This window comes from Lottia gigantea (assembly GCF_000327385.1).
Source record: "Lottia gigantea unplaced genomic scaffold LOTGIsca_74, whole genome shotgun sequence".
In the NCBI taxonomy this organism is placed as follows: domain Eukaryota; kingdom Metazoa; phylum Mollusca; class Gastropoda; family Lottiidae; genus Lottia; species Lottia gigantea.
In genome coordinates, this window is record NW_008710478.1 from 126,003 (window position 1) to 151,006 (window position 25,004).

Genomic DNA, 25,004 nt, shown 5'->3' on the forward strand with positions numbered 1-25,004 from the left:
TGTCTGTGAGACTAGTTTTAATCTGAGTTGGGGTGTGTGTCAGACTAGTTTTAATCTAGAGTTGGGGTGTATCAGACTAGTTTTGATCTGAGTTGGGGTGCGTGTCAGACTAGTTTTAATCTAGAGTTGGGGTGTGTGTCAGACTAGTTTTAATCTAGAGTTGGGGTGCGTGTCAGACTAGTTTTAATCTTGGTTTTGGGTGTGTCAGATTAGTTTTAATCTTGGGTTGAATTATAAGCTCTGATAGTGATTTGATGTATAGTTAGAATTGTCACCATCATCAATGGGTCCGTGCGTTGAATGGTTGCTTACTAACCTTCCAGGGTCCAGGCCGCGTATTCTCGAAACGATCTCGGCGCTAGGGTATTAAATTCTAACACAGTTTCAGGAATATCCTATCGAAAGATCGTTTCGAGAATACGTCGCCCGGGCATGGTCTGAGATGACACTTTCACCAATATTTCCCTCACTATATGGTATTGCTTGTCTTTACTAGCCCAATTAGGTGCAGAAAAGTATGACATAGGACACCATTTCATTTGCAATCAGGTACTTGATCCAATTTAGATTATGTTCTCGATCCCTGATAATAACCAGTTTGGCAAGTTATTGACCTGTGCCTTAAACGTTTTGGCTCATTGAAGGGATATAGCCCTTTAAATATCAGAATTTTATGTTTCAGATGGGAATCCTATGTCGTGGATTATTTTTTAATTAATTGAATGAAATGAAACAATGAATTGAAATAACCTTCAATCATTGAAATAAGGCTTTGGATGCTTCATAGATTTTGATTTTCATTATGACAATGACAAATTGAGATTCATCAACCACGTAATTAGATATTTAGAGGTCAAAATACCTTTAAAGGATATTTGAAAATTGCATAATATAACACATGAGATGAGAGAGAAACTTAAGGGATTTGGGTGGTTCACAAGTGAAGTCATCTTAAGGGAGAAGTTTCTTGTCTTGTTGGTAAGTCACTTTGTTATTTTCCAATGACAGAAGTTTCTGTGTAGTCAGCCATTTCATCATTACATTATCTATGCTTTTAGAAAAAAAAAAAACATATTTCAAAATATGTCAAGTTAATCATACTCCTGAACAACATTCATACACCCTCCACCCTTAATCGAAAAATATTTTATATGAGTTATTGACCTTGTTCTTAACTCTTTCAATTTCAGCTCGCAAACACTAAAAAGGTACGATTCTTGTTGGATTTTGACAAAACTTGGCATTATTATTCAGTATCAACTCAGAAAGCTCAAAAGAAGTGTATGGCTGAAGGTTGAATATTTCATACTGGTGATTGTTAATGTACTGCCAAATATTTTTATTCAAAATCAAAGTTGCCTGGTGGGCGTATATCATTGCCTGGCAAGCTGTCTTGGAAATAAAAATATATCGGAAAATGAAAATGAAAATAAATTAACTGTATTTATACATATTATTGTATGTGTGATCTCAAAAAATTCTTTCATTATTTTCTTTAAATTGGAACAATCCTGGCTTTAATGAATTAGCCATGATTTGTATACATGTATATTAGGACCCGTCTGATTGGAATAGAATAGGCCTACATAGAGATTAATGACAAATCGATAAAACTAACTTTTCTATTCATTCAATCACCTTTCTCTTTACAGATCAACGTTTTCTCTCAGTCAAGGTTCCAATCAATCAATTCTTCAATCAAAATCGATCAATCGATATCATGAATAAAGGTAATTTAGGTAAACAAATCCACCTTCTTGAACGAGATCTGGTCAAACGAAAGTTGAAAATTGACATGGAGAGACGCAATATTCTGAAAAGTTTCCAAGCAATCCGTCGGACCTCGGGAAACAGTGATGTGGGACTTCCCCCAGAGGACAGGATGGACAACATCTACGCCCACTCCCGACATTCCAAATCTGGGCTCCGATTGAGCGAAAAGCGGTTGATGGAATGGAAACGACGTGAAAGGGAACTTCGGAGATTTATGCGGGAAATGACGATTGGGTCGGATTTGGAAATCAGCCCTAGATGTTACAGAGTGAATAAGCGAGCAAAGATGATTAACGACTTCGGAAGAGACCCCGAAGAACAATCTGCTAAAGTTTTTAGACTCTATCTGGAAAACGACAAAATTCAGTCGAAATTGGAACCTCGTACAAAAGACATAAAGGCGTTAAGATTGGATAAAAATCATTTCATAAAAATACCCTGCAATGCTTATATTCAGGATGACTTGGCTCAAATAGTGTTACAAAGTGATTCCATTGCGGATGTGGAAAGGTCAACCGGAAGTAGAATGTCAAGGTCAAATTCATCATCAACTTCTTCAAACAGAGTAACACCAGAAGTGATGAACAGGCACAAAACACTGTCGACTGAAAGACCACGTGTATCGTCAAGGATAAGTTTGAATCGGAATAGTAGCAGAATAGGATCAGGTCGACATAAAGTACCTGCAAGCACTTCAGAAGTAACTTCTTCTGGATACGTGGTTTACGATAAAGATGCGTCACAAGCGATCCATAATCAAATACCAATGAAAGAAGAACGAGTCAGTCGGGAAAGAGATAGATCCAGAAACAGGCCTGGAACAACGTCCCAAAGGGATTACTATGACAGGCCAACATCAAGCAGGTCAAGAAAACAAGGGTTGTCTCCTGTAGCAAACTCTGCAGCGAGCCTAGCAACATCACCGGAAGTACCATCAGACCAAAAGCAGAATGAAAGAAGTGTGTCGTCTGGTCGCCCGAAATCTGCAAAACAACAACATGACCGCGTTTTAAGCAGCAAACTTACCGCACACCTCAACAGACAAAAAAGAAGAGGTGACTCTCGTGATGTGGATCAAAGCCGGAGGGAATTTCTTGAAAGGAATGAAAGACCTACATCAGTATCACAAAGGACGCGAAGTCTCAGTCGATCTGGTAACCGATCTTCATTATCAAATGGGTCTATTGAGAACTTTTTGGGATATGAAGACAGAAATCTTACATCTGCATCATCCAGAGCGAAATCGGTGGAGCGATGTTGTGGACGTAACAGTCGGAGCAGCAGATCGCCATCGAGCAGGGCCAGTAACTCTCTTGGATTTATAGCTGATCTTTTCGACTATGAAGACAACTGTAAATCAAGAAAACTCAAGTCAAATCGGTATTCGCCAGATTCAATGAGTTCCACTTTCGATTCAGCCGAGGAAAGAATCACCAGCTCAAGACGCACTCCGAGAAGTTCCGATTCACGCTCAAGAGCTACTTTGTTATGTCCCACAAAGCACGACTGCCTGAAAACATCAAGCATACCAAGGAGCCTCGCGGTTAAGAAGCCCAAGCCGCATGTGCATACCAATCATCTCTACGCTCCTTTTGTTTTGGACTCCACCGACGACGAAAGTGAATCTGAGGACAGTTTTTTCAGTTCAGGAAGCGATGCAGAGGCTGACACTGAAGACGAAGCTGAAGAACAAGGACTTCAAGAACAACAGCCCGGAACTTCAGTTGTGGTTGTTCCTTCAGGCGATCAGAGCAATGTTGGTGCTCAAGAGACTGGCGAGTCTGGAAAGAATTTAGAAGCTGTTTCAAATGCTGAGGAACGCAATAGTCAAGTCAATGTGGTTGGTGCGGAATCTAGTGATACGTCTAAGGACGCCGATGCAGTTTCTAAAGGTCTTGCGCAAAGGTCAACCGTGCAAAAGCAGGTGCGTTTCAGTGATAATGAGGACACCAAACCATGTGAGAGTTACACCCAACCCATTTCAGCTGCTGGTAGAAACTTTTCCCAAACAGTAGCAACACAAGCATCACTAAATACCACGCCTTCTTTCCAAACTACTGCATCTCAAACCATATGGTCAAGCGGCGCCGAATACCATCGCGCGCATGAAAGTGACCCAAGACGACATTCTCTGCCAAAATCTGCAAAATATCCGACCTTAAAACAAACCAAATCAGCTACGGCGGTGATACATCCGACAAGATATTTACGGAAAACGCAATCGGATATATTTGTGGAACATCCACCTAAAATTAACAGCACTCGTCCTTTAACAATCGGGTCCCTTTTCAACGTTTCTATCGCTCTTTCGAAATTAACTCGAAAAAAGTCACTGCGTGATCTGGTAAATCTGAACAATCCAGATTTACGGGAGGCTATGAGACAGGAAAGACTCAAAGATCTAGAGATCAAATCAAAACAACTCTCGGAAGAAGCGAATAATTTCAAACTTTGATGTTCAATCCTGTTGGATGTTTTAAGTTTGAAATGAAATGAGGAATTCTTTAGTTTTAGTTTTAGTTTGCTGAGATATGCAACCTTTCCAATGGTTAGAATTATCTATGTAATGATATTAATTCTAAACAACTTTCTTATATAAATAAATTCAAACTTTGATGTTTTCCTTGGTTGATTTCTTTTAAATGTAGTCCGAAATGAAGTTTTATTTTGATGAAATATCAATCTTATTAAAAATACAATTTAATTTCTTTTTTTTCCTTTGTTATTACTCTTTGCTCTGGAGAGGTCGAATTGGGCCGCTTCGTCTCCATTATTGGCAATAAGAACTATCACACAGACGTTTTTTGTCTTTCGGATCTAATATTAGTGACTACCAACAGCTAAAAAACTTATTTCCTCGGTTGATGACCACCCAAAGTGAAACTACGAAACTAAACACCAGATCTTAAGTCATGACATTAGCGTTTATGTGTGTCTCCATTATCCGGTTTCCTCCTACTGACATGAACAAGAACAAAAACAAAAATGAGAGGTGCGAGAGGTGTCTCTCCGAGGCGATGCCTGAAGATCCCTGGGTTCTGGAATCTACCGCCCCCTAAATACTCCATGGTTACGAGGTATATCGATAGAATTAAGTTTGTAAACCGCTGACAATCCAGAAGAATGCCTTATAAATATTTTGATCATTTACGCACACAATTGCACAAACGCGCGGTTTCTGAAGTAGAGCGTGATTGCGTATAGAATTCTTGATAACACAAATATTGAATTTGAAAACCTGATATTATTTACTGCAGATTTTGGAGCAACGAAGGCTGTGTTCAGAAATATTTTCTGTAAACAAACAATGTATATCTCATAATTAAAAACGGTATTTTTATCTTGAAACTACATTGTTGCGTGTTGAGGGTATATATAGTAATACAATATCATCGTACTTCAAAATTTTATATAAGACAGTTTTATAGATAGATACTTCTAGAATAATTATTACTTTCAATGTTTCAATGTGGTTCTCACACTGTCATCTGGAATATAATGATACTTCTAGAATATTTATTCATATGTATTACCCACCTGAAACACTGACACCATTGTCCCTCTGGATATATTACTTGCCTCTCCGAACAATCAAGTCTGGCTACGTGCATTAATCATTATTATCAATAAGAACAAACTTCTTCAGTTCTTGTTTAAATATACATGTATATAGAGAAGGCTTGTGTTTTACAGTTTGTGGTAAAGAATGAATTCCAAAGTAAGGAAGCTGTATAGGCCTATGCCCATCTAATGTGTCCTTGGCCAGTGCTTTACTTAAGAGTTTTAAGAACCCTTTTCACGTTCTTATCACAAAAGCTGCTAAACAATTAGATTCTATAATAACAGGAACTACACACATCTAACGGATAGGTGTTATGATAAAAATAGAAACGGTTATTGGCCCTGAAAAACATAAGAATCTGAGAACATTTTTTTCATTCTTTAAACCTCCTTGAGTAGGCTATAGTGTAGGTTACGCTGCTGTTCAGTTTAGGCTAGACCGCTTTTGTGGGATGAAAAGCATTGAATTCGTAGCATATTGGATAATTTGTGACTTTATCCGATTATTTTCATTATAAAAAGTCTTAACGAAGAAAGGGAAAAGGCTATAAATGTTAATAGCTTATTGAAGTGACGACTATATTCGAGGAAGAGCCAAACAAATAGACCTTGTCTCGGACTAGCTATGTCACCTAATTCGAGTTACTTCCCTTTAAAGTAAATTTTCTAGCACGAAAATAACAATGGCCGACAAATGAGAAAAGCTGAAACGATTCTATGAAAATGTTGAATTAAAACTAAGAGAAATGTCAAGGTAGCGCGAACTTGATTTGATAAAATGAATGAACAGGACAATGTCCCAGCGAAACATTCAATTCATTGGTTTCGACGCGGACTTCGATTACACGACAACCCAGCATTGATCGAAGCAGTCAAAGGGGCTACAACGTTTCGATGTGTTTACATCTTGGATCCATGGTTTGCCAGTTCTTCCAACATCGGGGTTAACAAATGGAGGTAAGTGCTATATTCCAAACATTTCAATTTTATGTTATTCCAGGTGCGAATTTGACGTTGGGTTATAATGATCCATTCTTTTCCCACTGCCCTTTATTTTTTCATATTATTTATCACTTGGTGACTTTGATTTTTTAAGTCACTGCCATGACTGTGAGAGTCATTTCACATGATTTTCTAAGGATATTATCATTTGCTTGTCATAGGTTGTATAGAATGCAGCTTGTTCATAAAAATTATATGCGAAAAAAATCTGTATTTTAAAGGGACAGGTAGGCCATTTTTTGACAATCATACTTTAGTCTCAGAAACTGAAACTTTTTACCTGAGCTAATCAGTAATAGTGTTCACAGCTCACCATCGAAATTTGAGCCTTCAGATCAATGTGTGTCCAGAATTATCTGAGTTTGAATGTTAAAATGACGACTAGTTAATTTAAGATACTCTGCGATATATAGAAAAGACATATATATAGAAATAATGAGTAAAAATTCCTAGTTTGAAGTATTTTTAAAGGAATTATTTGATTTTCGTACATTTCTGAAGACTATTTACATATCTAGACTAAAATCAACCCACCAAAATCGCACACCTGTCCTTTTAAGCCTGACTCTCTCTGATCATTTAACAATTATTTTCAACCTTTGGGCCCAAAAATATAAGGTATGATTTTACATTAATAAAGACAAAAAAAATTTCCTGTGAAAATGACCCTTATTTCAGAATAAAATTCCCTTCATCATAATTCCATATAATGATTTTTTCATTGTTTGGCAAAACCATCAACCCAAAAATAATCCAAGACTGAGTGCTATTTTGGAGCTGATTTTTCAATCCATACAGAAAAAATTGGCTTAAATGATATTGTAAAATAGGTCACTGTTTCCTAATGGAATCAAATTCAAAAATTTCGAAATAAGTGACGAAAACACTCTTATTCACAAAATGTTAGTTTATTGTACAGTGCTAATTTCAAGGATTGATATAGTTCTTGTTAATTTATTTTAATATATAGATAATGATTACTTATGGTTGATATGAAATAAACAATAACATAAAAGGGATTGTAAAGTGATTTTCAAAATTTTTCTGATGGCATCAATTAGCACCATTCCAATTTTCAAACGGATGTCTGTGGTTCCTGCATTTTACTGAGAATAAGTGTTGAATGACGTCACTTATGACGAAAAGCTGTATGTGATAAAGCATAGTTTGAGATTAGTGATGTCATCAAACATTTAGTTTTACGTGAATTGCAGGAACCACAGATATCTGACTGAATATTGGAATAGCACAAATTGATGCTATTAGTGTTCCCAATGCACATAAACAATTTAGAAAACCTCTTTACTATTCCCTTTAATGTTAATAGCATGGAATATTGTTTGTATTATATCTTTTCATTCATATAAACATTAATATTGGTGAACAGTATTTTAACTCAATGTCAATGTACCACATGTGATATGTACTAGATTAAAATATTCCTGAGGCTAAATTTATCTTTCACAAATCGATTCATCTTAGATCAAATAACATCTTTAATTAAATCCTGAAACAATTCTTTAATGATAAAAAAATAACACGCAGTTATTAATAGCTTGTATGCACCAATGAAATTAAGCCTGATTTAATTCTATTTTACCTGAATAACATGTACTTTCAATTTAATGGGATACATTCGCCATTTGTTCGACCTATCGTATTTTAGTTTCAAAACAACATTTTTTTTAGCTAAGCTTACCAGTATTAGTGTTCACATCTCACATCTGAGCCTTCAATGCCATGTGTGTCCAGAAGTTACCTTATCTCAACATTTATGTCTTTAAGAGAAATTTCTAGTTTGTGTATAATTGAAGGGATTATGCAGTACATTTTTAGTACTTCTGTAGACTATTTACATATATTCAAGAATCAAGACCCAAATCGCCCCCAGAATGCTGATTGTTCCCCTTTTTATTTTATGTTTTATCGGTGGCCCATGATCTGAAACATTTGCTCATATTACCCTTAAAATTATCAAGCAACTTTATTCGATGTCATCGGGCAAAAATGATATACTCACCTGTCCCTGTTATGAGTCAGTGTGGTTCAAAAGGAAAATTGAAATTTCAAACTAAAAGTATGTCAGGTTTAATTCCATTCTATTCTTCTTTATTTAGTGCATATAGGTCAATAATTATTAAACTTGTTTAAATACTATCAATGGCAAGTTTAAAACATTTATAATATGGTAATTAATAACATTTTATCAATCTGATTAAAACAGAGAGGCTTTATTCTTGAAAACTTGAAGAAAATATGTTGTTAAGAAAAAAAGAATCTCATTGGATGATAAAACTTTAAAGGGATTGTAAAGAGGTTTTCAAAATTTTTTGCGTGTATCAGGGATACTCATAGCATCAATTTGCACCTTTTCAATTTTCATAGGTCACTTAGTGCGAAGGGCCTTATGTGGTAAAGCATAATTTGCAGTAAGTGCTGTCATCAAACACATAGTTTTAGTAGAATTGCAGGAACCACTGGCGTCTGATTGAAAATTGGAATGGTGAAAATTGTATTTAACAGTGTCCCCGATACACATACTAATTTTAGAAAACCTCTTTAACAGTTATTTGTTTTTATTGACTGAAGCACTAAAATTATCTTAGTTAAGAAATCATGAAAGAGGCTACTGATCTAGATATTTCATTTTTTTTCCGCAGTTTACTACACATCATATGTTTGGTTATAAAATCACTTTTTGTTCCACTTGTTAAAGAAATCATGTTGAAAGAAAAATCTCAAAATTACGACCTTCAATTTACCTGACCTACATTTAATTACGAAATGCTTAAAGATTTTATTTCGCAAAAGGGGTCTCACATGACTCCAAATGCGATGTAATAATTCTTAATTTGAAGTCTTCTCTTGTTTGTTATAATTAAAGGATGATAAACTAGAATTTTCAGTTTAAATAATTTTAAGATTTTCTTCCTGTTGCATTCTGTCAAAAAATAATTAAAAATAAATAAATAAATTGTATCAATAGAATGGACGGTGCACCATTTTTTTTACCAATCTCACTTAAGTCTCAGGAACAGGAATTTTTTTAATCTCAGTAATGCTTAACTATGGAATTGTAGTTTTGAAACTTTATCAATTTAATCATTGCTGTATAGTACTATTTATCATTATATTTGTTACTTAGTATATAATGACAATATAGTGACAATTAAAGCAGACTACAGTAAACAAACTTGTACCAAGCATGCCGTCCTACAGTTAACATAGTGGCATGAGGCTGTAACCATTTTATCCTCTATGTAAATTACAGTAATCAGAGTAATTGAGTTATTAAAATTACACAACTGAAGTTGAAGTTGTCAAATCTTGCGTAATCTCTAGTACAGAAATATTAGAATGTCTAACAAACTAAAGTAGAAAAATTGGATCACTAGATCCAGACTGTTCTCCTTTGAAGAATATAAATTACCATTGTTGATGTCTAATAATGATAGATAGAGGAATAGCTTGTTGTAAGTTATTAATGGATTAGGTTATATAAGTAACTTCCTATATATACTTCCAACTTTTAGCCAATAGCATTGTAATATATGTTATACTGTATAAAATTCCCACTATCACTGTCTCGCTTCAGTGGTTTAGCTTACTCTGATCAAGCACTTGAAGAATTTAACCTTCATTTCTATAAGTAGCTGTCTGATAAGTATTCTAAACAAGCATTTGTAACAAGTTTAAAGGCCATGTTTCTCCCTTTGGGAAATTCATTTGGGTCTTGGACTAAATAGTCTTCAGAAGTAATAGCAACAGCAGAGAAATCACATAATTCCTTCAAATATTGATTAAAGTACTGCCAAATATTTTTTTTAAAATCAAAGCTGCCATGTGGTGTATTATACCTTGCCTGGCAAGCTATCTGACTATGGTTAGAGTTTTTCAATCACAACTTCATTTCCATGGTTACGTGAAGTAAATATATATTAGTTATATAAATAACTTCCTATATTTATTTCCACCTTTTAATTATTAACTTCGTAATATATATCAACCTGTAGAAATTCTCGTTATTGATTTTCTCGTGCCTATTTAGTAAATTCGCTTTCTCTGCTCATGCGCCGGTCTAATAAAAATTAGACCAGAAAAATTAGACCAGACTTTCGTTCCAAGTTTTATTAGTATTTTTTATATAGCCACTTCAGTTAGGGTCTAAAGACTGGCCTTTGAAACCTTCGTCCAAATAACCTTTTGACCTAAGCCTGCTTCATCCAATCAGATTCCTGCCCTCTGCATTTTGTGAGAGAGTGAAGTGATTGGTTAAAGATGTCATAAATAAGATCAGAAGGTTATTTTGACGAATGTTTAAGAGGCCAGTCTTTAGACCTTAACTAAAGTGGCTATATTAAAAATTAAATGTAATAACGGAAAGAAAGTTTGGTCTATTTTTAATTAGACTGCCTTTATGCTTGAAAGTTCAATTCAATTTACAAAGCTATCTGTCCTGATAAGTATTGTGTATCTGAAATTTGTATCAAGAAGTTGTCTGCAATCATATGACTAAAATATTTCAAGTCAAGTTTAGAAATAATTCTAATTGAGAAACTATTTGAGTGTGTATCCGAATTGAGTTCATTTTGATATTCAAAAGTGTTTGTAATCTTTGTTGTTCAATCAAACATGTATTTGTGGGTCAAGAGCATCAATATAGAATGTATCTTCAAAAAGATTTCCATAAGGCAGACAATACATAGGAATGAAGATTCACTTTTCACACCTCGGGTTTTAACTGTTCACACCTCATGATTCACTCCTCATTTCACATGAAGGGAAATGTTGGTTACCATGCTTCTTGACCAGTTCAATTCACGAATAATAAACATGTTCATTTCTCGAATCATGTATGTCATTGGTGAGTGAGCTCAAGAAATGAAGTGAACAGATTTAAATTATAAAATGAATGCCTATGTAAGCAGACCATTGAAAACAGCTTGCTTATGGCTTGGGACATTAATAACTCGTGACACATGAAAAGTGAATCGTTCATTCCTATGTAACGTCTGTCTAAGGGTTCATATTTGGCGTGAAATTTTACTTTTTAGAAAGTATCTTATGAAGATGTCATCATAATTTTAACCTTGAATTAGCAGGTTTTTTTTTATATGATCTATTCAATTATTTTGTATCTTTATTATTGATTATATTTTCCCTGTTATATTTTTCTAAAAACAGAAGCTATAGTTAATTTGAAATAGTCGTCTAGTTTTTTTCTATGAAAAATAACAATTTTATTTCTGGAATTTTTTACACAGTATGTTTTTCATTGAATAGCATATGCCATTTAAAACATAGAAGGAAGAAAGAAACAACTTTATTTTACAAGGAACTTAGGTTACTTAGGTTACTTTGGTTCACAGTCAAGGCTACTTTCTAACAGCTTATCCTTGGCTAAACCTCTCGGCATTGATCTTTCAGAGATTATTTCTAGCCATTTACAGCTGGATTGAAGGTGAAGATCAGGTCATCAGACTTTCTTACATGGATAACCTTGAATGAATCAGAGTATGTAAAACTTCATTTCATTTCATTCTGTTCTTTTGATTTATTTCAGATTTTTATTGGAATGTCTGGAAGATCTTGACAGCAGTTTAAGGAAACTTAACTCTAGATTATATGTTGTTCTTGGTCAACCAGTAGCTGTTTTTCCTTCCTTGTTCAAGGTCAGAGTTATTTTTTTTTATTTTGAGGGGATATTTCATTTTCTTTACAAAACCTATCTCTCTGGTTGTGGCAGTAAAATAGCTTAGTGGCGAGTTCAATTAGATATTTTGGGTACCTCAGTTGGTAGTTGGATTACAGCCTGATAAATCTGGCTACCTTTTCCTCGTCATGATATACAGAGGTGATATCCTGTTTAGGGCCAGACATATTTCACTTTTTATATGAGTTGCTCTGACCTACTTTTGTATAGACAATCATCTGTCATTGCCCTAAATTTGTCATCAACATCCACCAATGTTTTTGGACTAAGTGTTACGAATTAAGTGATATTGTTTTGAAATTTTAGAAGTGGAAGATAACAGCGTTAACATTTGAAGAAGAGACCGAACCTCATGGACGTAATCGAGATAACGTTATAACATCACTAGCTCACGATGCTGGAGTGGAAGTTATTAAGAAAACTTCACATACATTATATAATCTTCAAGAGTAAGTTTACTTGTAGAATTATTAATTGGGAACAATTGCTCGGTAAAATGTCCATCCTGTTCTGTTTGTTTAGGGAGGTTTTTGTATGTTTTTGCCTCAAAATATGTTTCAGAATGCACCAATCATTTCTATTTCATCTGTCCGTCTGTCCACAATTGTTTGTGGGCACGATAGAGAGCTGGTTTCTTGATGGATTTTGACGAACTTGGTGTGAGTGTTTGTTATTACCCAAGGATGAACCCTATTGAAAATCAGAAGAATCGCAAAAATATTAACTATGAGTTATTGCCCTTGTTCTTGAATTGTTTGTTTAGAGAGGTTACTGTATGTTTTTTGCTTCAAAATATGTGTCAGAATGCACCAAATCATTTCTATTTTTGAACATATTTCTTTAGGAGACAACTCCATGGGAGACAGAGTGGTCACATTTTGAATCTGAAATTTGACAGTTGTCCCCCCATTGATTCAGTCGGTACCCTATTTATATTATACCTCTAGTCTCTAGAGGCTGGCGCCTAACTAACACTGTTATTTCTTTGCTGTTCGTGCTGTTTCAATAAATTGTAATTTTTATATTTTCAGCATTATACAAATTAATAGTGGAAAGCCTCCATTGACCTTTCTGCGGTTCCAGTCCCTGCTGTGTGTGATGGGGCCACCGAATGGAACTGTTAATAAACTAACAGAGAAATTGATCAATAACTGTGAAAATACAGTACAGAGTGATCACGATGAAAAATATGGTGTACCAGATCTCGCTACATTGGGTACGTTCAAATATATTTTTCTGGGTGGTGGTTCCAATCACACAAAATAGTAGGATAAAAACCAGAGTAAAATTTCAATCATGAAATCCTTTGAGGCACTCTGAACCACTTCTTGGCACTTGGCATGAAGGGCAAGCAACTCTACCGGACTATAAGGGAAGTAACTGGACTAATCCAGACCACAATATCACAATAATTTTCTCAATTTTGTATTGTGCAGCAAAGATATTTGATTCCAAACATAAACCAGACTAGTCTATTTTATTTTTAGGTAATTTGAATTGTTTAGAAACTATACAAGTCAAACTTATATTGATTTGAATACTACTTAAATTACCTAAGAACATAATGGACTGATTGTGTTTGGATTTGAACTGATTACCGGGATGTGCACATACAAGTGTAATCTACCGATAATGTCGGGTTTCTACTGCTCTACTGACGGGATACCCAATTCTACCGATTTTTTTTTTCCTGACCAAATTTTCATGGGACCTACCGTTTTCAATGTCCAAATTCTCTACCATAAATCAACCAAAATATCTATCATTACTTGTATCTTGATTACGGGTAACAAGCATTAATCTCACATCATGTGCACATATATCAAATTTCTTTTGTTGTGTATATATTTCATCTGATACAATGCTAGAAGAAGTAACTTTAGACAGAGCATTTTCATCATTCTGAAACTGTGAATCTGTGACAATGTTTATCAATATAGTGTCTCTTATGGAGAGTTAACATTAATAATATGAAGCTTTGTGTGTTTCAAGCTGTACAAGTTAAGTGTTCTAACTTGTTGGAAATTTAGTTTGGCTAAATTTCCCTTGTTGCACACTGCATGGCATAGACCATTGTAAATATTGTGTAAAATATTTTTATCTGTTGACAGGTTTTGACTGTGCTAATCTAAATAAGATAGCCTTCAAAGGAGGTGAAACAGAGGCTTTATGTCGACTTCATCGGCATCTGGAACGAAAGGTAAGAAAATTTCATTTTTTAAACTCCCTTATAGTAATATGGTGGTCATAGTTTTTGTCAGATTGTAAATGTATGACGTAGTGTTATATCCACAAGATTAGTCAAATAAGATGTTTTGGGTCTTTCAGGGTTACAGCCCTTGATATATCTAAAATATGTCAAATGTAGCTTGTGAAAGCGATAAAGGCCACAGAAAATGATTTATCCTTATGTACATAAGTTTTTTTTCATTTTAACAGGCATGGATTGCAAGTTTTGAAACACCGAAAATGACACCTGAATCTTTAATGCCAAGTCAGACAACTCTGAGTCCGTATTTACGGTTTGGTTGTCTGTCAGCTCGGGAGTTTTATTGGCAGCTTAGAGATTTATTTAAAAAGGTAGGTCACTAGGTCAAGATGGTATCTAGGTCAATGGGTCACTACTTAAAGGTCATTAGGACAGTAGATACGAAACCTTTAATGATCTCCATAGTTAACGGCCAATACTAGGTCAATATGTCACTATTTAAATACTGTTAGTAGGTCACTAGACTTGACAAGTTCATTGAAGACTATATTCATGAGACTTTTTTAATGGCTGAATCCAATCAGATGAGCATAATTAACTCTTCCTAGACCACAAATAAATTTTCCTTGTAGGATTCAGAAAACTAGTATATCAAAGTAGAAAAATTCAGACAGACAACAAATAAATTGTCTACTATTCTAATTACTACTATTTCCAATAGAAACAGACCACAAAGAAATTGCCCATGTAGGATTCAGATACCAACTATCTCATATAACTTCCCAATTTGTTGATATATTTCAGTTAAACCGAGGTGAAGAGCCCTCCCTAGCGATGTATGGTCAGTTACTATGGAGAGAGTTTTTCTATCTGGTTGCCAGGGACAACATGAAGTTTGATCAAATGCAGGGCAACCCAATTTGTGTTCAGATTCCATGGGATAAAAATTCTACAGCGTTAGCCAAATGGACAGCGGTAAATATAAATGATATGATTATATTTCATAGTTCCCCATTGTTTATGTTGAAGTCGTAATCTTGTAAATGGAGAAATACATGGTTTCTTTTTGGCAGTAATGCAGATTGTTTAGGTCAACAATCCATGTTGAAGTTTCCAGTACAGTCAATGATTGTGTTTCTCATTTTCATAAGTCAAATCAGGAGCAAAACTGTAGGATGTAAAACTTTGTTTTATTTGATTTTCTATAATCTGAAGCATGACAATAACATGACAAGCAAATGTGAATGCTCCCACAATGTGTATCTGTTTTAACAAACTTGTGGAATATAGTTCTTTGATTAGATAAATGCACAGCTGGGGTTTTGCTCTCTAATTTCCCTCACAGCTCACTGCATAGTGTTCATCTCTATAACTTCAATTAGGTGCAGAAGAGTAGGATATAGAACTCATTTTATTTCACAGTTAACTCTTTACTTCAAGAAAGTGTAACTGAGGCCTGTGTGTTATAGGTCATGCATGTTAAAGATCCCTCTACAGTTGAAGATTGAAAAAGAGTAGGTTGATGTCACTGTCCCTGGCAACATTTCCCTCATTGCACACTACATTGTGTAGTTCTCACTAGAGCTAAAACAGAAAAGGTAGAACTCACTTAATTTCACTCTCACTCTAAACCCTGTCCTGATTATATTCCAATGTGTGAAATATTTTCAGGGTATGACAGGATATCCCTGGATTGATGCCATCATGACTCAGTTAAAGAAAGACGGATGGATTCATCATCTAGCACGACATGCCGTGGCTTGTTTCTTAACACGAGGTGATCTCTGGTTATCATGGGAAGAAGGAATGAAGGTAGGTAACTCTGTAGTACCGTATACAGTATACTCTGCGTAATCCGACATACACTGGGACTGTAAAACAATGTCGGATTAGCGAGAGTGTCAGAGTACTAAGTGATTAAGATAAGTCTCAGGACCACTGATTTGTGTCGTAATTCGAAATACACAGAGTGTCAGAGTACTCAGAGTTTTTTAAACTAGCCTAAAAAGGAAATCAATCGGGACCAGAAAATAATGTCGGATTACGCAGAATATCAGAATACTCAGATGTCGGATATCACAGAGTACATTGTATTTGGACACAGTTTTTGACAGAGACAAGAGACAGATATACTAGAGGGAAAGAAGTGGTGTATAGTATATATGCTTATAAAAATACCACATAAACATTATTATGTGGATTCTGTTAGGTGAATCAGTGATAGTGTTCACAGCTCACCCTTGAAATTTAGGGTTGCCCTTCAAATCCACGTGTGTCCAGAATTATCCACGTTTGAAGTTAAAAAGTCATATTTTTTCGAGCCACTGCCATATATAGAAAAGACATCTATAGAAATTCCCAGTTTGAGGTATTTTTGAAGGAATTATGTGATTTTCGTACATTTCTAGTACTTCTGAAGACTATTTACATATATTCTAGAGTTAAATAAACACCTAAAATCACACACCTTTCCCTTTAATAATAGGTTAGTCTAATTGGATTATAATGTTCATCTTTATAGTTAATTGTTTCAAGAATAAGGCCCTTCAAATATCACATTGTCAGCTGTGCAAACTTTTCTTTTATCCCCATTCAGATATTTGATGAGTATTTACTGGATGCTGATTGGAGTATAAATGCAGGAATGTGGATGTGGCTATCATGTAGCAGTTTTTTTGCTCAATTTTTTCACTGTTATTGTCCAGTTAATTTTGGTAAACGAGTTGACCCTTCTGGTGATTTTATAAGGTTCGTATTATTTATTTTATTTGATTCTGTTCAGTAGTTTCCAAACACCTACCAAAAAGCAGAACGAAATAGTTTTGCTGTAAAAAAATTAACGGCTGAATTTTTAAAATAAAACTTGAATAGTTATCATATTTTTGAGCAAAAATATTTTTGGACCTAAAAAAAAATAAGAACAGAATGCCCCTTTAAACCTAGTCCCCAGATCAGTAAATAAATAAGACTTTGGTTCACCTTATCTAAATACTTCATTTAAGATGGTGAATTTGAACCAGTAAAAATACTATTCTATCTAAGAGGTATTGCATGTACTCATTATGTAAAGCAAAACGTAAAAAACATGACGATGTGAAAGCTTATTAATAGACACTCCCTTGACATCGTGAATATCTTTTATCTCTGGTTCCCAATACAAGATTTACCGACCAAAATAAAATTAAAACTGTGACATTTAAGAGGCATCATTACATATAGAGGCATCCAGTCGTTCAGAAGAGACCGGCATCAAAAGCTTGTTTGCTTCATAATCATTTATTATTACAGGCATTATCTACCAATATTACGGGCCTACCCACAAGAATATATCTTTGAACCCTGGACAGCCCCTGAGTCAGTCCAGAAATCAGCTAAATGTATTATTGGTAAAGATTATCCCCTACCCATGGTCAATCATCATGAAGTCAGTCAGTTAAACGCTGATCGTCTACGACAAGTTTATCATCACCTTACACTCAAAGTTTCAAGTAAGTTTAAGAAAACTGATAGATATTAGATTTGAACCACATCTAGAAGCTGAGAGCACATATAACAAGAAACACAAGGGAATAAACACATTAATATACCTATTTCAGTTTAGTAATTTCAAATATATTCATACAAAATATTTACAAAATACATTACAGTCTAATGAGTTGTTATAACTCCCGAAACGATCTTAAAAACATAACAATATGGCAATGAAAGAAGACAAACTGGCTGATCCTCCTCAACATTGATTCGCGGTATTTTCGAAAAGGAAAAAAACTCAAAATTTATTTCACTGTGTATAGTACGTACCTCTTCTGTAAGGGGCCCATTTTGGGGTAAAAAACTGTGCATTATATTCGGAAATATACGGTATACAGTGGAGCCTCGTTTATGAAGCGTTATGTACTTTGTTAATAAACAAGTGTTTTATACAGTAATAAATTTCCTTGTGTTTTTTTAGTTATCACTAATAGATACCACAGCTTTAAGTGACCTTCTAGCATGTAAAACATTTGATTTAAACTTCTTTTTCAGATTCCGCTCTCAAGGAATATCAGGCAGTGTTTTTACAGCAGCATATCAAAAACAAGTTACGTCCCCTTTCCTGCCTTATACAGCAAAAATAACCCTCAGGGTAGTCACTTCAAGGAACCATAATCTAGTGATAATACAGACCACAATGAAATTACTTTTATTATCATAATATTATTATTCTTGTGTAGAAAAGATATCAAACACCAGCATAAATACTCCTTGTGAAAAAGGACACATAACACAAATGTGTATTGTAACTGTTTTGAATCAGCATATAACTGAGTGTAGGTAACTCTGTGAAAGTTAGACTACAGACTGCAGTAAACTTTTTGTGAACTATGGACTACATGAGTAGTGTATTGATTATAACATCAAATTGTTTTATTCCCAACTTATTCAGCTTAAATACGCAATGTGAAATATAGACAACAGAAAACTCCTCATGAAATATGGCCTACAGACTACAGTAATCTCTTTGTCAGAATTGGACTATATTTATAAACTTGTATTGATCAGTCAGTGCAGATTATTGTATCCATGATATTTACATTCTAGAATGGGAGTGAAGCAGTCTGATTGGTCAAATGTTATGAAGAGTCAATCAGTGATCTTGTGTATATATTTAAACATATTGTGTTCTGTTTTCTTCATTCTGTGGATCAACTCTGATGAAGTGGACTCCAGACTTGAATTATTCATAATTATTTTCATATTTATTAAGTGTATAGTTTTCTTTATACTTTTTCAATTGAATGAGATGGCCTCAGGGCCACAAATCTTTTTCATACTTACCTGAGAGTTTTCTCAAAGTTTAAACACATATTACAAGTGCATAATGATTGTATCAATGAAAAAAACAACAACAATCTATTCCTTTATTTCACACTGTTTCTGGTATTATCACAGTAATCTTCAAATTTTACCTTTTCTTGATGCAAGGGTCATAATGAATTTGAGTAAAAACTAAGCTGAACATGAGAAATTTTTTGTGACCCTGGGGCTAGATTAATTGAACTGTAACTTTTCTGGTATGTTTTGTTAAACTGTCAGAGAATCAAACTAATAGTGACTTACTACAGACTACAATTACATTATAATTATCTCCCTTCAACCACATATATATTTTTAGTCAGGACATGTTAGAATATCTAGTTTTATTTTCATGTTGGGTGTTACAGGAAGATACACTCCAATAGAAGCACTGGCCGAGGTCACAAGTAAAAGACATGTCTGAAAGACTTGAGCCCTCAGATTCATCAAATCTTCAGCTCTGGAACAAAACTGTCCAAATTAACATCTGATTTTGTTTATTTGTTTGATATTTGTTATTGTGTGTAAATTGTAACCTCTTGACCTCAAAATTTAGGAATTGTTAAGTTATTAACTATTCAGATAGCTGAAATTGAGCTCTATCAGCTGGTAAAGTAAATATTGAGATGACTATACAGATAGCTGATATTGAGCTCTATCAGCTGGTAAAGCAAATATTTAGATGACTATATATATAGCTGAAATTGAACTCTTATCAGCTGGTATAGTAAATATTTAGACGACTATACAGATAGCTGATATTGAGCTCTATCAGCTGGTATAGTAAATATTTAGACGACTATATATATAGCTGAAATTGAACTCTTATCAGCTGGTATAGTAAATATTTAGACGACTATACAGATAGCTGATATTGAGCTCTATCAGCTTGTAAAGCAAATATTTAGACGACTATAGATATATCTGAAATTGTGCCCTATCAGCTGATAAAGCAAATATTTAGACAACTATACAGATTAGCTGAAATTGAACTCTATCAGCTGGTAAAGTAAATATTTAGACGACTATACAGATAGCTGATATTGAGCTCTATCAGCTGGTATAGTAAATATTTAGACGACTATACAGATAGCTGATATTGAGCTCTATCAGCTGGTATAGTAAATATTTAGACGACTATACAGATAGCTGATATTGAGCTCTATCAGCTGGTAAAGCAAATATTTAGATGACTATATATATAGCTGAAATTGTGCCCTATCAGCTGATAAAGCAAATATTTAGCAGCTATACAGAAAGCTAAAATTGAGCTCTATCAGCTGCAAAATCGAAGATTTTCCCGACTTTTTCCCTTTTATTTCCTGAATTAAATACTCAGTACCTTCTTATAATTAAATTAACCTATGATAAAGGATATTTATTTTATGTACATTCAAAAGTGTACAAGAGAAAAGATGTACACTTCTGTACTTTTGAGTTAAGCATAATAAGTTTCCTATTAAAAAATATTTCCCTCATTGAACACTGCAGGTGAAGAACAGTGATCTCCATGTACCCAATTCCATTTCATATCATTCCATTTTCATACCATTATATTAGCCTATTTTAATTCACTATTTGGTTATTTATATTTATTCGTGTATTTATCTGTGCTGTGATAAGTAAGAGGTTTTTATCCGCCATTAAATCAAAATAACTATGGCCAGTTTCAAATGTTTTATAATTGAGTTCTTAAACGCCGTAAGCCCTTTCTGGACAATTCCACTAAACCTCCATCTAATGATGTCTAGAAACGCCATTTGCCAGTGTTGATTTTAAACTTCAAAAAAAATGAGAAAGAAGGACCAGACTCAAAAGTATGAATAATTTAAGGGTGTCCTTGGTTATATCTATGTATATTTTAAACAGAAATTTATTGCTCAACTAGTGAAACGTATCTTGCTGTTTAAGTTTGCAACATATCTGTTGTGTTTTAAACAAATTTAATCGTAATGTTTTAATGTAAAAGTGACCTTATAATCGGTAAAGCTTTTTTTTAAAAGTATTACAGGAACCACAGACATCAGACGGAAATTATGATGGGTAATACAGAAACTTGAAGTTCGTCTGATCCATTAACAAAGGCAAGATAACCTTGAAGTGCCTATAAGTGGATAATTTGCCTATAACTGTTCGATCATGATGGAGATATAGATTTATCTAGATTTATCTCAGCGTAAGAAAGGCTGCGCGCTCTATTATCAATTATACAGTATATATTTAACTTATTTACTTGTCATAATAATTTTTAACTGTCATAATTCTGTGTATATATATTTATATTATATTTATTGTTTGTTATTGTTGAAATATATTGTTTTTTGTCTTATATATACATTCATAAATATTGATTATTTTTAATAGTAAGTTTTTTTTTCCATCTGATGTCATCTTAGGAGACCAGAATTGTTTTGGTGTATTACTTTAATTTAAAATGGCAACAACTGACTGGTTGTCAACACTCCTGAAACATGTATATCCGCATGCTTTCAACAAGATTATGTAAAATTACCTATGTATGAAATATTAGGCATGGGGACTTAGTAGTGGCCCCAGTGGGAGTACAGGGGAGGCATTTGCCACACCCTATAAAGGGTTTGCACCCATAATTGTACCCCCACTTTATGATTTTCCAAAATATGTCACAAATCATTTCAATTTCAATACTTTTCTTGGGAGAATACTTTCAGATTCTTTGCTAGAGATATGAGAGTATGACACCTCCTCAGTGTTGCCACAGTTTGAATTTCAGCCATGACAGTTGTCCCCGCCCCCCTCATTTTGTCAGTCTGCCCCCTACTTGTACCCCCAGTGACGAGAGACTGATGCCGCCACTGTGTGGACTCTCTAAAATATATGCTAAACCGATCTCAAAGCAGCATTATATGTTCTGAAGGTTGAGTCCAGCTATCCTGGAATGCCAATGTCAGATTGGCAACAAATATCATTTCAGTTTATTTTTAGTAAGAGAAAAGAAGAAATACTGTTGGTCTGATAGCAATAGATTATAAGAAGTAAAAAATAAATACTGTTCATATGAACATGTCAGGTAGCATTGGTCAATAAGTATGAAAAAGATAGCTTGCGTTGCAAGTAACATACGCCCACTGGCAGCTGTCAGAAATAATAAAACAGTCTTTAGTGACTTAAGTACGAATTTTCTCATATTGAAGAAATTATTATGCTGAATAATTCCACAAAATTTTTTAAAATCAATATCAATAACCCAAATACAACAAACAATTAAATCACACAGCTCTAATCAAGGGCAAAAAACAACTTTTGACGCGTGTTTACAAAGTCAATGGCAATAACTCAAAAAATGATCATCAAAAATATCTCTTGTTAGAACTTGTCCGAGATCTTATCAATTCCAATGATCACACCAAGTTTCATCAGAATAGGTTGAAAACTGTAGCTTCTATTGTGCTCACAAACAAATTTTGACGCGTTTTTCCTAAGTTAATGGCATTAACTCAAAAACCGTTCATCGAAAATGCGTCAAGTTAGAACTTGTCTGAGATCTTATGAATTCCAATGATCACACCAAGTTTCATCAGAATCAGATGAAAACTGTAGCTTCAACCCTGCTCACGAACAATTTTTAACAAATTTTGACGTGTTTTTACAAAGTCAAGGGCAATAACTCAAAAACTGTTCTTCGAAAATGTGTCAAGTTAGAACTTGTCTGAGATCTTATCAATTCCAATGATCACACCAAGTTCAATCAGAATCCGTTGAAAACTGTAGCTTCAATCCTGCTCACAAACTATTTCTAACAAATTTTGACGTGTTTTTACAAAGTCAAGGGCAATAACTCAAAAACTGTTCTTCGAAAATGTGTCAAGTTAAAACTTGTCCGAGATCTTATCAATTCCAATGATCACACAAAGTTTCATCAGAATCGGTTGAAAAATGTAGCTTCAATCCTGCTCACAAACTATTTTTAACAAATTTCGACACGTTTTAACAAAGTCAAGGGCAATAATTCAAAAAACGTTCATCGAAAATGCGTCATGTTAGAATTTGTCCGAGATCTTATCAATTCCAATGATCACACCAAGTTTCATCAGAATCGGTTGAAAACTGTAGCTTCAATCCTGCTCACGAAATATTTTTGACAAATTTCGACACGTTTTAACAAAGTCAAGGGCAATAACTCAAAAAAAGTTCATCGAAAATGCGTCAAGTTAGAACTTGTCCGAGATCTTATCAATTGCAATGATCACACCAAGTTTCATCAGAATCGGATGAAAACTGTAGCTTCAATCCTGCTCACGAACAATTTTTAACAAATTTCAAGGCGTTCTAAGTCAAGGGCAATATCTCAAAAACCGTTCATCGAAAATATGTCAAATTCGAACTTGACCGAGATCCTATCAATCTAAAGCATCACAACAAGTTTTATCAAAATCAGATAAAAATGTAGTCTCTATAGTGCTCACAAGAAATGTTGACCGACGGACAGGGGCGACGACAATATACGACCACATATTCATGTGGGCGTATAAAAAGGTAGCAATGGAATGTTAGAACTGTCATCTGGAATCAACAGAGACAGGTAAAGGTATTTTGACCATTATGATTTTCTTGTACAGAGAATGTTATTGGAATAAAGAGTTGTTGGCCAAAGGGTTAAACAACTACAAAGATTATGCACTGATTATGAAAACAAGAATTTATTACAATAAAGGTTTTAAACAAGTGATACAAGTAACAAGGTGCTCTTGGACTATTGCATTATATTTTATTCTTAATACCAGACATATCATCATATCACTATAAAGGTGCCCTCACTCCATAGCGATTTACCAGTGGTGTATGGTTGCGAATATTGGTGCTGGCCACAACTCACAACTCTGTTATGTTTGAAATTAATGACTATTATTCTTATTCACAGCCATATGCAACTACTGATCTCTATAGTCTGAGGGCAACTCAAAAGGATATAGTCACCTAAATATTTACTTTACCAGATGAGGGGTCTAACTCCAGCTATCCTTGTCATTTTTCAGAATCATCCATAGGGATCATTGAAGGGATTGTTAAGAAGTTTTCTAAACCTTTTATGTGTAATAAGGACACTGATAGGTACTATTGAAATACGCCCCTTCGCAATTTGTGACATCATAAAATCCACAGACATCTTATTGAAAATTGGAATGGTGCAAATTGATGATATCAGTGTCCCAGATACACATAAAAGTTTTAGAAAACTTTTTTTACAATATCATTAATTATATTTATGAACCAGAAGACAGACTTTCTTTTCAGATGTGACACAGATGGCTGAATTTAGATTTATCAGCTTGTAAAGAAAATATTTGTAGATTTATAACCCTCATAAGCATTGATTTTGGCAGCAGAAGCTGAGGCAGATAACGAGTTTTAAAACAGACACAGCTTTATGGAACAACAATCACTGGTTAAAGTTTTATACAACGTTTCGACATGTTTCTCTTGTCATCCTCAGAAACACTTCAAAACGTTGCATATAACTTTAACTTTGTTGTTCCATACATTTGTGTCTATATATTGTACTCACAATAACTAAATGCCATTTAAAGACTAAGTATTTAAACAGTGTGAATTTAAAACTGTATAGGGCTAACGAAATATTACATGCACTTCAGTTTTATAGAGCAATAAATGCAGTATATTATATAATAGTAAAATAAGTTCATTATGCCTTATAGTTTGATAGTTTGCATTGGGAGAGTTTGACTGCACAAATTGGTTCGTGTCAATACTTACATACCTATTCATGTGAACTCAACTGTCTAAACCCTTGAAGACAAGATCTATCTATGCAGTAATAACTGTAGACAAGATCTATCTATGCAGTAATAACTGTAGACAAGTTCTATCTATGCAGTAATAACTAGTAGACAAGATCTATCTATGCAGTAA

The 25,004-nt window shown here is 34.3% G+C and overlaps 2 protein-coding genes across 2 annotated transcripts; both read left to right on the top strand.

The window, feature by feature from the left end:
• Positions 1-1,720: 1,720 nt before the first annotated feature.
• Positions 1,721-4,228, top strand: LOTGIDRAFT_168302 (hypothetical protein; the record flags this gene model as incomplete). The annotated part of the gene is made up of 1 exon (XM_009066189.1): positions 1,721-4,228. One exon carries the CDS (start codon positions 1,721-1,723, stop codon positions 4,226-4,228), a length of 2,508 nt encoding a protein of 835 aa, XP_009064437.1.
• A 1,884-nt stretch (positions 4,229-6,112) lies between these two features.
• On the top strand, positions 6,113-17,775 carry LOTGIDRAFT_131547 (hypothetical protein; the record flags this gene model as incomplete). Its single annotated transcript, XM_009066190.1, has 10 exons — positions 6,113-6,291; positions 11,900-12,008; positions 12,356-12,498; positions 13,081-13,265; positions 14,161-14,249; positions 14,489-14,629; positions 15,063-15,233; positions 15,930-16,070; positions 16,855-17,006; positions 17,547-17,775. 10 exons carry the CDS (start codon positions 6,113-6,115, stop codon positions 17,773-17,775), a joined length of 1,539 nt encoding a protein of 512 aa, XP_009064438.1.
• Between the last annotated feature and the right edge of the window lie 7,229 nt (positions 17,776-25,004).